Here is a 17,909-nt window from a genome sequence, read left to right as displayed (position 1 = left end):
CTCAGCCGGACCCCTAAGGCAGGCGGTACCGGCTGGTATCAATTGACGAGCCACAGGGGCTACCTCATGACGAGAGGTAAAGCAAACAAATGGAAGGATTGGCGGAGCACCTTCCTCATCATTGAGAGTTCAGACACAGAGCTGAACAAGCGCTTCAACAGGTGGAACAGGAATCCGCCCCTTCTTGCAGGCGGCCGCAGCATGCCGCCTGTTTCCCATAAGTCTAAGAAAGAGATCCTAGATAAAGGACTCTTCAAAGTAGAGTCGAAGGTGAACTCTACTTCAGGGGTACGAGAGCAAGTACCCCTGCACTGCGTCCCGAGCTTCAAATGGCTCTACGACGAGTACTTTTTGGCCGCCTGTGGCCTCAGCAGTCGGTGCTCAAGAGGTAGTCGGCCTGTCGAATACTCTGTTCCATGCATTTCTTGTTATGACTTATTAACTTTGCTATGTTTTTGCAGCGGACGCTATGAGCAAGATTACCGCCTCCAAGACTGCGGCGGCCATGTTGCGGGCCTCCATCATGCAACAAGCTTCAACCGACTCCCCCAACAAGGGGGCACCCTTGGTGGGCTTCAAACCTTTCACCCTCTTTTTGGAGTTGTTTTTATGCATATACTGACTTTTTTCTTCTTTTTTAGACGGGCGCTCCAAGAGCTTCTTCTTCCCAATAGCCGGACCCCAAGGCCCGGAGGACGAATGATGCGAGCTCTCCTGGTTCTGCCAGGAAACATGCGGCGGCTGAGAAATAGCCGGCCACTTCTTCTAAAACTCCAGCTAGGCCGCCTAGAAGTATGAAGTTGTCCTTGTAAATTTTAGACTTGCTCCCTTTTTTACTAGGTCTAATCCGTTTGTTTATGCTTGATGCAGCCGGCCCTCAGGAGCCTGACTTGGTCGAGGTGGCCAAGTCTATGATCAAGGCCGTTCCTCCAGCTGAAAGGGAGGCGGTCAGGGGTGTCGGCACCCTTGACCTAGACGAGATTGCAGGGGTCCTTGCTGAGGTATACTTAGCATATTTTTGAGTATTTGAATTCCAGGACTCCTGTTTTCTTTTTGTTTGGAAACTGACGCATGTTCCCCTTTTTACTTAGGCCCTGCTCCGAGTGAACGGCCTTCGCAAGCCGCTTGACCGGAAGAACAAAGAGGTAAAAGCTGCAAAAGCTATGGCCGCCTATAACTGTGATAAGGCAATGTTTCAAATTGCCCAAAATGAAGTTATGACCATTGATATTCTTTATTATCAGGCGCAGGCTACCGCCGCTATCCGGGCTCAGTTAGAGGCGGCCCAGAAGAGGAATAGCGAGCTGAAGGCGACCATCAACAATCTCAAGGCCGAGCTGAGACCTCTTGCCTAAAAATGTACTCATACGAAGCCTTGGAGAAATCCTTGGCCAACGTAAAGGAACGCCTGGTGACCCAGGAGAAGAGTCTTACCCAGGAGCTCTCGGAAAAGGCCGAGCAAGAAAAGAAAGAGCTGGTCCGGGAGATGATGGAAGACTCTGCTCAAATCCAGCGCATGACTTGGGGCCGCCTCTTCCCCAATGCCGACTTTGCCTCATGGGAAAAAACGTACCGCCAGTGTTCTGATACATATAATCAAGAGATCCTGGCGGCTGCTGAGGAAGAGGCGTTGGAGGAAGCGTTGGAGGAGGAGGAGCCGGTAGTGGCGCTTGTGCCGCTTGGGGGTAATGCATCAAAAAAGGATGCAGCTGAAGCCGAGTCCAGCAAGAAGAGTGCTGACCAGGCGGCAGCTACTAATATTGAAGATCTGCCCCCTTCCTAAGCTTTATGTGTTCTTTCCACGGCCTGCGTGTCGTTTGTTTTGTATTTACCTGGCCAGGGGGCCGGGGCTCTGAAAATTTTGCCGGTCTTTGATGACCGGCTTCTTTTTAATGAATTTTTTGTTTTGCTTCAAATTTGTTCAAGTATTGAATATTCTGATATCCAATTGTACACTATACCGACTGTTTTACATGGCCGATAGTTGCAGACATGTACGAATAGTTAGTCACTCCGCCTATGCCCCTGGACGACTGGTTGTCTGTTTCCAGGCTAGACGATCAGTCGGCCATTTATCCAATCGGTATTCGAACCATTTTAAAGACTGGATCCCCTTTAGGCAGGCGGTCCTGTCATTTGTAAAATTAACCAAGTAGGAAAGTGGTTTGACCAAGTAAACATGATTGTTACCTAGTCGCCAAGTAACTGAGTAGTAGAGGTATCAAGCGGTGGGTACCGGTTGTTCCCCTTTATTCGCCAATGTTTGTTGGCTTTTAACTCATAGGTTGTTAACCTAGCAGGAGTAGTGGTTGAGAGCCCCTGTTTGCTAAAAACAGGCGGACGACTCATACCTTTTAGGCTCCAAACTAAGTTTGAGAGAGTGACTATGAGTTAACTTTGGTGTTACTCAGTCGCCGTCACTCTTGCTTGAGTAGTAAAGGCACCAGGCGGCGGAGGCCGACTGAACCTTTTGATTCGCCAATAGTTGTTGGTTATTAACTCAAGAGGTTGTTAACCTAGCAGGAGTAGTGGTTGAGAGCCCCTGTTTGCTAAAAACAGGCGGTCTACTCAAACCTTTTAGGTTCCATACCAAGTTTGAGGGAGTGACTATGAGTTAACGTTGGTGTTACTCAGTCGCCGTCACTCTTGCTTGAGAAGTAGAGGTACCAGGCGGCGGAGGCCGTCTAGACCCCTTGATTCGCCAATGTTTGTTGGCTATTAACTCAAGAGGTACTCCCTGCATTTATCCCAAGTAATACAGGCGGTCATCTGACTCAGATGTCAACTGCTACCACTGGTTTGGTTAGTGATAGAGTTATCCTTGTCTCAAAAACGGCTATGTGGTTGCCCTTGGGGACAGTCGTATAGGTGCCGTGTAATTAGTTTATAGAGCAATGTTCCACCCAAAAGGGAGCTTCTCTCTGCGACGAAATTCATCCGGAGGGATGCCGCCGGACGCCTGCTATGATGTTGGGACAGGTCGTATTAGTTTGAAGATTGGATCAGGTGGCTTGGCGCCTGGTCTGATCATTCGGCCTGTGGCCTTGGTTAGTTCTTGGTGAACGTAGGTGCTAAGTAAGAGGAGGGTAGCCGCCTGTTTAGGCACAGGGTCGGCCAGGGCCTAATCTTTTTTAGCTAAGTATAAGGGGGGTGGCTGTGTCTTTGGAACCAGTCGGCCCTCTTCTATGGAGAGTAGCCGACTATATGTCCAGACGGCATGCCCTTATGGTGAGTAAAATACTCGATAGAGAGTAGCCGACTGTAAAGGTACAAGCGGCATGCCCCTCTGAAGATAGAGTAAAATACTCAATGGAGAGTAGCCGACTGTAAAGGTACAGACGGCATGCCCCTCTGAAGATAGAGTGAAATACTCAATGGAGAGTAGCCGACTGTAAAGGTACAGACGGCATGCCCCTCTGAAGAGAGTAAAATACTCAATGGAGAGTAGCCGACTGTAAAGGTACAGACGGCATGCCCCTCTGAAGATAGAGTAAAATACTCAATGGAGAGTAGCCGACTGTAAAGGTACAGACGGCATGCCCCTCTGAAGATAGAGTGAAATACTCAATGGAGAGTAGCCGACTGTAAAGGTACAGACGGCATGCTCCTCTGAAGAGAGTAAAATACTCAATGGAGAGTAGCCGACTGTAAATGTATAGGCGGCCTGCCCCTCTTTAGTAAGAATAAAATTAAACATGGAGAGTAGCCGACTGTTTGTTAGTAGGCGTGCCCCTCTTAGTACAAAATTGAATATTAAGTACGCAAACTTTTATTAAGTAGCCCTTGACTATTTACATCTTTCAAAAGAAATATGATCATCCGGCAGGGTACCGTTTGTCAGAGTCCTGATTGGATCCATCCAGGTTGAGCTTCTGTCTAGGATGCCTTTCTCTTCTTGCCGCCTGCTTCTTGAACATGCGCACTCACCTTGACATTGTCAAGGTCTATTTTTCCACCACTCGACCCAGTGGCCATAACAGAGCTTGACATCCGAGAGATAACATCCTTGACCTAGACGGGATTGTTATGATAGCAAAATCCCCTAATCATTGTCGGCACCCTTGACCTAGACGGGATTGTAGGGGTCCGGCTGAGGTAGTTCATGTGGGCGAAAGCCTCGAAGCTCGGCTCCACCCCGTGCAGTTCGCACCCGGCCACATAGCCGAGTAGGTTGACCCAGGAGTTCGGGGCTAACTGCCATAGCCCCAACTCATACCCATCCAAGATCCGCTGAACAGCCGGATGTAATGGGAAGCGCAGCCCAGCCTTGATGGCCGCCTCGTAGCGGCCAAAGCAGGCGCTATCATAACTGGTACCAGCCGGCCAGACGACTGTGTCTTCTGGATCCGGCATAAACACTAAAAAGCCGGGGCCCATTGTGTGGTTTGCGATAAAGCTCTCCACTTTCTCTTGCATGGCTGTGATCCGGCCCCGAGGTACCGTGCAGTAGTAGGGGGTATTTTGCTCTCGGTAAGAGGCGGATGGCTCCGCCCAATCGTCCCCCTTCTCAACTGCGTGAGAAAGCCTCGCCTCTTGCAGGCGACTGTTTTTCTCTTCTGTGCCCAGAGAAGCATGGCCAGAAGAGCTAGACTCGGAATCGTCCTCTGACGAGTCTGAAGAGGACGACTCCTCCCCTTTCCCGGAGGGGCCCGCCTCCTCTCCTTTAAAAGGAGCAGGAGAGAATGAAGAATTGTCAACTGTAAAAAGGGAAGGGGTCACCTTGACTCCTCCCTCAGAACTGCCGGCTTTCAAGCCGCTTTGTTTCACTTCCACATCTGGCGCCTGGTCAGATGTTTCACTAATCGGCACCCTGTGGGAGGAGCCGTCTGAATTTGACATCCTAGCAGTCTTTTTTGTTCTGGCCATCATGCTCTGCATAGACACAGATACAGTCGGACTTTGTATAAAGGGCAAAGATGGGTCCGGAAAAGGGCAGGCGACACTCCTAGTCCTAGATTCAGCCATCCCCGGTGACCGGCTGATCACTAACCTAGGTCGTGTCGTGTGCTTCCGTGGTGCCATTTCAAAAAAGAATAAAAAGAAAATTAAGAGTAAGAGAACCGACAGTTACCTGAACGAGTGACGGTTGATGAAGTTCTGAAAATCCTTTGCAGTCGGCTTGTCAGAACAGGCGGTAGGCAGAAAGGGTCCAAAATGTCAGAGCAAGTTCAGGGGTCCGAATGTTCTCTCAAAAAGTTCTCGTGTGAAAATGACTGAAGTCAACACTCCCTTATATAGGCGAAATGAGAAGGCGAAGGGTCACTTCCAGAATCCATAATTTGGGCGGGAGAATCTCTCGGCCCTTCGCCGAGTGACACCTGTAGCGGGCCGTCACCTGTTACAGTGCGACACCTGTCACAGGTAACACGTGACCAGTCACGTGCCACCTGTGAGGGGCAAATGATTAGAGGATTTTGCTCCCACCAATCACCATCTGACAAGTGGACCAATCAGGTTCCGCCATGTGTCCGTCACATGGGCCAATAGGAGCCTGCCACGTGTCAAGCAATGATCCGTCCACCTTGGACCAATTACGACACGACACGTGTCCTTCCCATGACACCTGGGATAACCGGCCACCTAGGCCCAACTTCCGAGGGAAGCCCAATCAGCCCTAGGTTAACCTAAACCTAGGATTGGCACGTTTCCCAATGTTATAAATACCTCCCTTAATCCTCATTAAGGGGGATTACATGAATTACATGCTGATTACGCTAAAAACTCACATTAAACACTCTCACCTAGAGAGACCCAATCACTTTAATTTCCGCATTAATTACTCCTTAATCAAGTACTAACTTGACCGTTGGAGGCGGAGCTCCCACCACCAGGAGTCTCCGTTGTTTTGCAGGTACAGGCGTCCGGTTCCAGTCTCGGAATTGTAACTCTCCCGCAGGACATCAGAAAACCCCGAAACAACTCCTATATTATCGGCTTTATATATTCGTGTAATGAAGTATTTTTGTTCTCATTATGTCATGGTTAACGAGAACGAATTATTGTGCTTAGAGGACAGAATTTATATAGTTGTTTAGCTTAGTAAACCCTAGTCGTGTATTTTAGTAGAATTTTTTCGTATGCGAGTTATGTTTAGGTGAAACAACCGTTCTATCTAACAATACCATTTTGTTATAATTCAGGATTGATCGGGTTGCTATCAACTCTGTTGCATGGCGACAGATAATGAAACACCTATTATTAATCGTGGCTGTGTCATAGGTATGCACGACGAGGGTAGTGGGGTCTATTGTGGAGGTAGTATCTGCGTCCAATCCCAAGGGTTGGATGAAATTATATGTGAGGAAGGGTGTGGAACTGGCGTCCCAAATGAGAATGGAGAACTGTTTGTATCCCCAATGCAGACAAACGACTCCGTGGAAACCGTGGTGGGTAGTAATAACATAAATGTTGTGAGTGATGAAGAGGTGCCAAAGGTGGGAATGATTTTTAGAGAGTGGCAAGATGTGGAAGAGTATTACAAAGACTATGCTGAAAAACAAGGGTTTGGTGTTAGTAGAGTCCAAGGGGTGTTTTCGAAGGGGGAGGTACGATTTTGGACTGCAATAACTTGGAGGTGTGAGTATTAGGGAAGACCGGATATGAGGGCCATTAGAGAAGCAAAAAAAAGGGCGAAGGAGATGGGTGTATCTGCTTCGGGTGGAGTTGTTGGAGGAAAAGTATGTGAGGATGAGTTAAATCGTGGGAAAAGGAAGTCCAAGAAATGTGAATGCACTGCCATGCTGTATGCTAGTGTCACTCGTGATAAGGAATTGGTGGTCAGGAAAGTGGTTCTGACACATGTAACCCACACGCCGCTCCCCAGTCAATCTAGGCTGGTTAAGGAGTACCGAATGAAGCATTGGACATCCCGGGCTAAGAGGAGGTTGTTCGAATTTTTTGAAGAGGGAGTCCCTGTGTCATAGATTCATGGATGTATGGCCTTGGAGCGCAAAGATTTGGAGAACATGCCATTTACTGTGAAAGACTTACAACATGAAGTGTACAAAGCTAGGCGTTTAAAGATGATTGGTGGGGATTCAGCTGCGATGATGTCGTACTTCCAGCACATGCATGCTACAAGCAACAATTTTTATCATGCTGAACGCGTTGATGATGAAGGATGGTTGCAAGATGTGTTTTCGGTTGATGGTCGTAGTCGAGTTGCATATGAGGAGTTTGGAGATGTGGTGTGTTTTGATGCTACCTACCTAACTAATGAATATGAGCTCCCATTTACAAATTTTGTAGGAGTTAACCACCACGGACAGTCCATACTCTTGGGATGTGCACTTGTGTCACGGGAAGATTGTGACACTTTTCAGTGGATTTTTAAGCAATGGTTGTGCAGTATGAATAATCGTGCATCGCTTGCAATATTGACAGACCAAGCTGCTGCAATGCGAAAGCCACTTGAGGAGGTCATGCCCAATACGCGACATCGATGGTGCATTTGGCATATTATGCGGAAGATCCCGGAGATATTAGGGAGTTGTAAAAGGTACGTGTGTTAACATTGGTTAGAGTAAAATTATGTTACAATTCAATACAATTCATATTATTTTCAATGACACTAATTGGACTTCACATGAATAACAGGTACAAGGACTTTAAAAGTGTGTTAAAAAGAATTGTGTATGAGAGTTTCACTATCATGGAGTTTGAAAGTCGATGGTTTTCCTTCATCGAAGAGTACAAACTTGAAAAAAAATGAATGGTTGTGTGGCCTGTTTAAGGAACGACACATGTGGGTTCCGGCCTTCATGAAGGAATTTTTCTGGGCGGGAATGAAGACCACACAACGAGTATAGAGCATTCATAGCTTCTTTGATGGATTTGTGAACCGCAACACAAAGCTATTCAAGTTTCCTCTTAAGTACTCGAAGGCGCTTCAGAAACGAGCAAGAGATGAGGCATATTCAGATGCTAATTGCTCTAAGTATTTGAGAAGATTGGTTAGTGGGTTTGCGGTTGAGAAAATATTTCAGAAACTATACACTGACGCTAAGTTTCAAGAACTTCAAAAGGAATGTGCTCGAATGATGTATTGTATTTGTGTGGAAGAGAGGTTTACTGAGGAGACTATTATTCAGTATATTTTGGAGGATCGAGTTTGGGTTGTCCCTAAAGGATCAAGCGAAGGGTTGCTTACAGATCAGCGGAGGTTCTACTCTGCAACATTCAACACTCTCACTAAAGATGTTATCTGTGATTGTCGCAAATTCCAAACGGATGGCATAATGTGCAGGCACATGATACGGGTACTCGATCAAAACCATGTAGCTGACATTCCAGACAAGTACATTGTTAGACGTTGGCGAAAGGACATTGCTCGGAAACACACCCGTGTAAAGGTTGCCTATCATGACCCATCTGAGACCATCGAGGTGCACAGGTACAACCGTTTGATGGTTGCCTTTGAATCCCTTTGCGACGAGGCTGTCACTATAAGTGATAACATCGTAAACTTAGTTCTGGATAAAATTAATAACATGCGTCAGGAAGTGGGAGGGAGGAAGCGCAAGAGCCTTGAGGAAGCCGGTGCAGAATCATACACAGCAGATGTGAACATGTCAAATGCCCCCCCTTCCACTAGACCCATTGTACTCTAGTGGTGCAGCTCATGGAGAGTTTACAATTCCAATGGACCCAGTGATAAAGAAGAAACCCCGTGGGAGGCCCAAAGGGAGCAGGAACAAGTCCAAAGCTGAAAATGGGTACAAAAACCCTCAGAAACGAAACTCCAAGAAGCAAAACCCTTAAAATACTTCAACTGGAGGTACCTCTAAACTTCCAGTAAGTATACTTCCCCACTATTTTTTGTGTTTGCCATGCGTAGGACACGTTCATATTTTGTAGAGAGTCTTACATTTTATTTCACAGGTGACTCGGAATCCGAACGTGACACAAATTGATGCTGACGATATGGAAAATATTGAGCAACAACACTTTACGGATGGCATGTGTGATGATGACTTCCTAAGTCAGAACACATTGTTCTGGTCCAACGACAACTCTGAGTCGTTCTAAAATTTGGAATGTGTTTAGGATGAGATGGTTCAGTCATCTTCTACGTTGCTGTTGTGTGTTTGAATTTTCAAATGTCGTTTGTTTTATGTCATAAGTGTTCTTGCTCTTGTATTTCTAGGTTGGCATTGTGTCTTTTACTTTTCTAGGTGTGTTGGGTGACTCGTATCTCATGCGTCGTTGATGTAACCGTATCTATAATTTCTATTCCCGGCTTTGTTTATCTACCAGTACTTCTATTTCATATTAGCTAAGTTGTAACAATGTTGCTTGCAGCGTATTATGTTCAAGCAAACAAATTTGTAGCAAGACAATCAATTCCAAAGCGCAAAATAGGCTATTGGATTCCATTTTATCCCAATTTTCATTGGGTCAAGGCCCAAAGAGGCCGGTTATATGTCTTTGTAAAATAAAATTAAGCCCAGATGGTTGTTTGGGCCACAATCACAGAAGTAAGATGATTTGTTGGCCCTATCATACAGAAGCAACTATTGTTAAGAGAGGTAGCTGTCAAAACCTTTTAAAAAAAAACACTAAAATAAAATAAATAAAAAAAAACATACACCAAAGTTAATATTCGCTATTTGACTGTTTATAAATGGGCAAATGTTGTGTTCATCTCTTGATAATTGTTATGACAGAACGCCTTAATCATCTACATTATGATCCAATTGAACGATCACACTGCCTTTAGTTGTAAATTCTTCATTGCCAGATACTGTGTTCATCTCTTGATAATTCTACAAATCTTTTATTTCTATGGCCCAAAAAACTTGATACTTGAACACTTTTCTGTACATCTACATGTTCATTATTTAGTATAGGTATTACATTAATGACAATTTTAGTTTTGAACTTAATGACATGCCTTAAACTAGGAAAAGTCTACTTAAAGTACCCTTGTTTTAATGGACTTCCTTGCTGGTCCATTTTATATGGACTAAAGGTCCGTTACTTGTAAAAAAAAAAAAAATTCTACTTACATTAATTGCATTAAAATAAAAAAGATTAATTAAATTCACTTGGGAGTGAAAACAACAAGATTACTAATAATACGCACTTTATGTGCTTTTTCTCCATTAATTTTAATTTGCTTACACCTATTCAACGATTAATTTAAGTCATTCATTACAATACAACTTACACCTCAACCAATAATAATAAGAAAACCACATGGTCCAATACTTACTACTAATTAGATTGTTTCAAAAGCTAGACTTTAGGCTACAACGCCATACAAACCGATACAGAAAACAACACCTTAATATTTCCGTACAACAACTATTGTTAATAATAATAAAGCTAAAACTTACACTAGTTCTTCAAACACCTACGTACTCGTCCAAAAGGACCATGTTAACATAGTAGAAGCATATAATACCAAACTAAACAGAACAACACTACTAGCATTGACCATCGCATAACACTAACACTTAAGGAATACTTGGAAGGCAGAATATCACATCACCATTGTTAATTCCGGCATCACCAATGTTGTGGAATGAAGTCAGAATCTTGTTTTCACGAATGATTATGATGTTGTAAGGTGAATACCCATTACGAATCCCCCATTCTTCCTTCACACATCTAAGCGGGGTGGCTAAATGATCAACCATCTTGAGAATCACCGGGCAAGTGGTTAGATCCCGAACAAAGAACTGCTTAAGGTTCGTGTCGACATTGATCTCCGGATTCTGCGTTAAATTGGAAACAAAAAAAAAATAAACACAGGATGTACATAATTTACATTTATACGGATCATAGTATATATTACCATGTGATTTGGGTATTTTTAAAAAAAACCCCAAAACACCATGCACGTAAAAGGGTTTTTAAAATACATTACCAATCCTCGCACGAGAAGCACTTCGCCGTTCTGTAATCCAAGACTGTAGGGAGTGTCGAACGGAGTAATGATACCGGTGACCCTCTTAATGAGGATCTCATAAGGATGGCGATCAATCCTACTTTCATAGTCACAGTATATGGAGTGAAGGTTCTAGTCATACCTGATGTTGTACACAACTCCCAAGTCAGAAGGGTTGTCACTGCGAATTCTAACAGTGTACACAAGTACTCCGACTAAATGCGGTGGAATAGCGGCGAGGTTAATCATGGATGCCACCGTCGGCAAGGCTTGAGAGGGTGGAGGAGCAAACATGTGCATCAGAGTTGCCAAAGGCCTGATGACGCCAGTGTGACCTTGTGGTTCAACCAGCATCATCGGAGCAGAGGCGACCGACACGTGCATTTGATGTGTACGTACGGGGGAGAGGGCACCATGGCTAGCAGCATGGATGGCAGCACTAAGAGTAACAGGAGGAACAAAGGCACCTCGACCAGCAGCAGGGACTTCCTCCACCACTGGAGGGACCTCTTGAACGTCACCTTCGTCGGTGGCTGCGACGTTGGACACAGTGTCCTCACTCTGATCGGAAGTTTGACCAACAGAAGCCATGTGGCTAGCCAAACTCCGATGATAGGAATCAACAAAATTACGGTCTAGGAGACGGCGCCGTGGGCTTTCACGACCACCAGGATAAGAATTTCAGCGTCGCCGAAGAGGGTTGAGAGTTAGAGGTTCAGCAGAAACGGACCTTCTTTGAAAAGGGCTTGACATTTTGATCGACCAAGAAAGGAAATTGTATTACTTAATATGGTGTATGGAGTTTGGTGGAAAAACTCACTCCCAAATTACTGCTATTTATAGCAAAAAATGTAGGAAGGCTATAAGCACTAGGAAGTTGACTATACGTGTGTATTTAACTGCCGTTAACAAGGGTTTCGCTTTCACCCACAAGCACTATATTTGAGTAGAATGTTGCACTGTACAGTGACGAAAAAAACGGTTGCAACCTTTAACGTTTGACGCTGATGCCATACTCCACTACTAATTCACTAGAAAATGAACAAAGGTCGTCGTTTCATATAGTTTTTACATAATTGTCTTGATTGGGTCGTATAGAATTATAGGATTAGCATTTAAACAATTTTAAAAAACAAAATAAAAGAAATTCTTTTAATACTCTGTTGTGTAATCGACATTATTTTTTTTTTTGTTGGAAAAAATACATAGTAACAAGAGTAGGGTGTTATTAAATGTCAATTAACAATCTTGAGTTACAGTTATAAAGTGTTAAATTAATCCATTCGGGATCACACACAACAAATTTATAAACATGATTAAGGACGTTATTAAATGTCATTAACGATTATTTAATTAATCCACTCTTCACTAAGGACGTGCGTAAGTAGATAAGACGTGTATTTTAAGTAGTTCCTTATTTATAGTTCTCAATTCGTAAACATCAACCCCTGGTTTCTATCCGTTTAAATTTCGATTCCAAATTTTCCCGATATACCATCGGCGATTTGGTTTACTTGATTAATGTAGTTTAATTTGATTTATGTTTTTTAATTATTTATAAATTCCTTAAGATAAAATTAAATATAACAAAATAAATAAATAAAATATATTACGTATATATGTCACTTATTATGACGTAGTTTTTGAGGTATAAGTATAAAAATAAAGAACGACTTTTAGGTTGAATTAGTAGCTGAATTGGGTCTCTTATGTTCACTCTTTTTGAAGAAGCTTTGATGTTGTTGTTTCAGGAAGAAAAAACAATGATTCTATTTATAATAATTGTACCACTCTAGGTGTTTACATCCTGATTGTTTTTACCTTAATCTAATACGCCTTTTTATCCCTATTTGTTCAGTAGAAAATTTGGCCTTTATACCTTAACAATATTATTCTATCGTTATTTGCTAAGAAATAGGTTATTTTTATGGATTTTTGGGTTTAAATTTTTAGTGATTATTTATGTTTTGTAAATTTTTTTAAAATTGATAATTGTTGCAAACAAACATACTTTGTTGAATGTTATTGTTCAAATTAATGTGATAATTATAAATATTGCATTAGTATTTTGCAAACAAATTCATCAAACCCAAAATTTAACAAAAATATAAAATACATATTGCAAAAATTTATAAGAATTAGAATTATTATGTATTTTCCCTTAAATAGGAGCAGGACAAAATTTCCAAATAAATTAACCAGTTAGTGAACTAAACGAGTTCAAAAACATATAAATAATAGCAAAGTTCCTTCCGACTACATAAATTAGCTAGTTTGGGAATAATGATTTATAATTAACAATATTGGTAAATACTTTAGTAAAATTAGCAACAGAGTAGTAGAAAAAAGTTAATAATTTTTGTGATCACAAAATATTTTACATTTGAAGGGATAACAACATTAACTCCCCTACATAAAACTCACCCAACCATATAGTACATAATATGGTGACAAGAAGTGTGTAAATGTACTTAGTTACAAACCCCAAACACATTTAATTACCTGCTCTGATATGTACACTAAGTGGTTAATTTTACTACCTTCAATGTTATGATTTACTATTATATTACAGTGAAACGAAATCTTCCTTCCAAGCACTTGCTACATAAGTAAAATAATTCTGAATAACTTGTAAGTACTCAAGGATAGATTTCCTTGTCTCCCACAATAAATGGAAACTTCTCATTTTTGCAGTATAACTTTATCAGTATGGCCAGTCTGCAACAGCCGTCCGCGAAGGAATACACAGTATACTAAATGCTCTTTAAACGCCCGGAATCAGAGCAAGGCTTTCAAAATCATGTACAGTTCACAGTGGGGGTCACTTATTTGTTGCAAAAGTCCTATTTGGAAGGTAGAGTGTCGTTGAGACTAACAGTAAGATACCACGTGTTATTAATCAAAACCGATGAAATGTATGTCTTTTAACGCTACATGTACACGCGTCTTGAATCCAGTTTTAGCTAAATAACTTCATAAATTTAGTTATTAATTAAATCCAGATATACGTGCATATGTATTACGGAGTAAAATCGTAATAGTTTCTTCAAAATAAAATTAAATTCAAAAAATTGAGTTCCAATTATTTTGTTATTAATTAAATTAAGATTAATTGTGCAAAATTATAACCAATTAAGCAGGGATACAGGTGGATTCTGAGTATTCTAGTTATAGTAATTTGGACAAGTTGTTAAAAATTTTGACCCAGACGTTGTTAAGATTTTGTTGTATATTTGCCGTTACTATATGGTGTTATCGGACACAATTGTATGAATTTTACGCTAATTTAAAGTTAAATTTGTTTGAAATTGAGGTGTGAATTGGTGTCAAATCGCTAGCTGGATTAATAATTTCCTGCCTCTCCCTCCTGCACGAATTAGTATTAGTTGAAAAATTAGGAAATCCTCGATTTCTGGTAAAAAAATTTACGTGGTGAAATCACATTACCATTTATTACATAAAGCTAAATACGAAATGTCTCAACTGTGATTAAAATTTCCAATTTTCAACTTATTCAGAAATTGTAGTTACTTTTTCTTATTGTTTATTAAAAAAAATAAAAAAGTTACTCAGCCTCTGAATATGGTTGGAGGGATAGGATGGTTGAAATTTAAGACTTGTTAAGGAATACTACATAAAGAGGCAAAAAAATTGTTCTAATATACTGATAAAACTAAAGGGCTGATAATTAAAAATTAATAAAAAATAAAATTTTACAAATCAGACTACTACTTGAAATAATCACGGCGATGAAATGAGTATTAAACTTAAAATTATTCTTAATTTGATATTACTGAATATCGGATTATAATTGGACTTAGGATTACTTTCATAGTCATGTCTTTGTTGCACATTCTAAATATCCGTACAACACAGTTTAGGTAATTATTAGAGATATCACATAAAACTAATCGAATACAATACAAGTCCACTGTGGGTGAATTAGTGGACATAATAGGAATTTGATGTGTAAGTCACGATACTTAACTTCACGGCGATAGCTCAACATGATGTAATAATCGCCTTACGAACCGTATCGAGAGGGCTACCAGAGTCTTCAATGATTGTCACATTCCCAAACCCAGAGTCTAGGATGATGACTCTAATGGAAAACACTCATGATATTGTGGGTTATTTCTCTTTAACTTTGTACTTCTAGCTATAATGGATAATTTAATTTTAATATTAGAAGTACTTATCATTTAAGATTTTACGCTTAACCAACTCTTTACGGGATAAATATCATCTTATTTATCCCTCCTAAAGTATATATATTATCCGCTTAAGTGATATACGTCTAGTAAGATATACTAGCTTAAGATAGGATATATTTGGAGGGCACATAATCTCCAAAAGAGATAATTTAAGTTTTTGAATTTTAAAGGATAAATTGTCAAACATAATATAAATTATGAGGTTTAGGGAATATTTCAAGCATTATCCCAAGCTTTAACCCCACCGTGATCATACACTAAAGTACGGTGGCGTCCAAAGGTAAAGAAGCTAGAGCAAAAGAGTCGCCAACAAGTTTTAGGAACTTGTAAACCGTTCACAGGGTGAAGGTTACACCCCTTAACGATCCAGGAGATCGTCAACTCCAATAGGTCTGGAACCATGACTGGTAGTTCGGGGATGAAGGTACAAATCCAACCTAAAAGAGATTGAATCTTCCCTAATAATAGGCCTATACTTTATTCTGATCGTATTCATGTGCGCTTTCTGAATAACATGCAATCATTAGGTTTAACCTAAATCTGTTTAATCTATGTTGGTTGAATATTAATTCATAAATAAATCTATTATTGGCGATCACTTGAATTATAATCAAATTAAACCTAAACAAGATTATTAACTATCTTATTAAGCTTGATTACAAGAACAAATTCCCTTTAAACATGCATAAAAGGCATGATCAAGCAATAACAATATAAAAGCATCAAGCAACATAATAAATCATAATAAAATAATAATTATCATAATCATAATCATAATTAAAATAATAATCATAACAATTATGATCATAAATCATAAAAATAATCATAATCATGATAAAGCATAATAATAGCAAGATCCTAGGCATGATACTAACAAGATTAATAACAAACCCTAGCATGTCACTAAACAATAAAGATCAAATATATAGCCCTAACATAATACTAACATGAATATTAGGAAGAAACATAAGAAGCATCGCAGGAATCACAATTGTCATATTTAATATTAGAAATTATAGTTGTTACCCTAAACATGATACTAGGAAGATCAAAACACCCTAACATGACGCTAGGAATCATAATAATAACCTAGACATAATTTCTATATAATAAAATCAATTAAAGCACTTACTTGGATGCCTCGTACCGCTTTCTAATAACAAAATACACGCGTTAGTAACTTCAAGGAAAATAATAATTAAACAATAATTAAATTAAATAATTGAAAGTGAGATTCAAAGAAAGTTTAGACTAGATTTAGGACTAAACCCTCAGAGTTCAAACCTTTCACGTCTAGGGTGAAGGCAACTTCGAACTTAGCTGGGTATGTCTAGGGCTAATGTATGAGGAATTGTGTTTGTAAAAGGGTTGGCTTAGAAAGAGGGAGAGAGAATTAAAAAATTCTTGATGACAGTTGATTATTATAGATGATTGAAAAAGGAGTTTTTAAGAGGCTATTTATAAAGAAAATCAGCCAAAAAGAAAGAAAATCGAACCAGAGTTCTGTCGTGGAAAAACAGAGTTAGCGCCAGACGCTGACATTAGCGCCAGACGCTAATGCTAGCGCCAGACGCTAATGCTAGCGCCAGGCGCCAAGCTTAGCGCCAGGCGCTAATGCTGGCGTTAGGCGCTAATTAAATTTTTTACGCGTTTTCTAAAATCCGATAGAAATTAACCGTACAGGAGGATAAAATCATATTTTCCTAAAAAAAAAAACTCTTTTATTCTGATTAAAACTCTAAAAAGTCACCAAAAGTCAATTTATCAATGCTAATTGAATTAGGAATGAAAAGAACCTTCTAGAAGAATCTAGAACACTAAAACCATTTCTAATTGCATTAGGAATGATAAATCCATATTAGGCCCTCCCCTAGATCATTGGGCCGCATATAAGGCTCAAACCAGGCCCAGTTTAGTAATTTGGCCATAACTTCCTCAATATTCATCGGAATTGGGCTTATAATATATCGTTGGAAAGCTATTTTCAAGCCCTATCCAAATACACTAATATTGGACCCATATCATGGACCAACCAAACTGGATTGGCTGTTATTCTTAAAATAGATTTTCAAAAACAGAGAGAAAAGAAAAGAAATTAAAACTATCCGCAACACTAGACTTTCCACACTTTCACTTCATTCGATTATGATTTGACGTGAAAGGTACTCATCACCGGGTTTGGTTTTGGGAAGACACAAATGGGTGTCTACAGAAGCCCCCACTTTGACTGAGTTTGGAGAAACGCTAGTTTCGAAAACAAAAGTCAATGTATCGATAAGGACGGAGAATGATTCAGAACGTTCGGAGATCCTAAATCATTCTTGTAACGCCGATACCTGCAAACTAGCGTTAGTTAAACAGATAAAAGAGTTAAGAAACGCGTATCTTGCACCGTCGAGCACACGTCTCTTGAAGTAACTGATTTGTTGCCGTATTGCCGTATTTTTGTATTTTTGCCGACCTCCTGCAAGCTAGAGAATGGCGCCTGAAGACTGCTACGCTTGTAACTTCCTCCAATTCCGCTATGATAGACTTCTGCAAGCTAGAGAACCCCGTCGAAGATTGTTTAGCCTTGAAACGACCTTCTAGCACTTTGTGACCATCTTCCGCAAGCCAGGGAACACGATCGAAGATAACTTCGCTTGAAATCACCTTCAGTTGTTTGTGACAACTCTCCGCAAGTTAGGGAATGCTGCCGAAGATATCCTCGCTTGAAGCTATCCTCATTTGTGGCGATAATATTCGAAAGAAAATTACCGAAGACCCACGCTTGTCGATCTTTAAAAGTTTGCATGAACTTTGCT

At 40.6% G+C, this 17,909-nt stretch overlaps 1 protein-coding gene across 1 annotated transcript; it reads left to right on the top strand.

The window, feature by feature from the left end:
- The first annotated feature begins 6,935 nt into the window (after nucleotides 1-6,935).
- On the top strand, nucleotides 6,936-8,609 carry LOC110703701 (protein FAR1-RELATED SEQUENCE 6-like). Its single transcript, XM_021881492.1, has 3 exons — nucleotides 6,936-7,498; nucleotides 7,597-7,671; nucleotides 7,820-8,609. Exons 1-3 carry the CDS (start codon nucleotides 6,936-6,938, stop codon nucleotides 8,607-8,609), a joined length of 1,428 nt encoding a protein of 475 aa, XP_021737184.1.
- The last annotated feature ends 9,300 nt before the right edge of the window (nucleotides 8,610-17,909 follow it).

The sequence above is a fragment of the Chenopodium quinoa genome, unplaced genomic scaffold (assembly GCF_001683475.1).
Source record: "Chenopodium quinoa cultivar QQ74 unplaced genomic scaffold, ASM168347v1, whole genome shotgun sequence".
In the NCBI taxonomy this organism is placed as follows: Eukaryota; Viridiplantae; Streptophyta; class Magnoliopsida; order Caryophyllales; family Amaranthaceae; genus Chenopodium; species Chenopodium quinoa.
This window is presented reverse-complemented; position numbering and strand designations above follow the sequence as displayed.

Coding starts and splice junctions, on each gene's coding strand:
- LOC110703701 (XM_021881492.1), top strand. CDS start 6,936: ATGGCCTTGGAGCGCAAAGATTTGGAGAACATGCCATTTACTGTGAAA. Junction 7,499..7,596: donor ATATTAGGGAGTTGTAAAAG/GTACGTGTGTTA, acceptor CATGAATAACAG/GTACAAGGACTTTAAAAGTG. Junction 7,672..7,819: donor ATGGAGTTTGAAAGTCGATG/GTTTTCCTTCAT, acceptor GAGCATTCATAG/CTTCTTTGATGGATTTGTGA.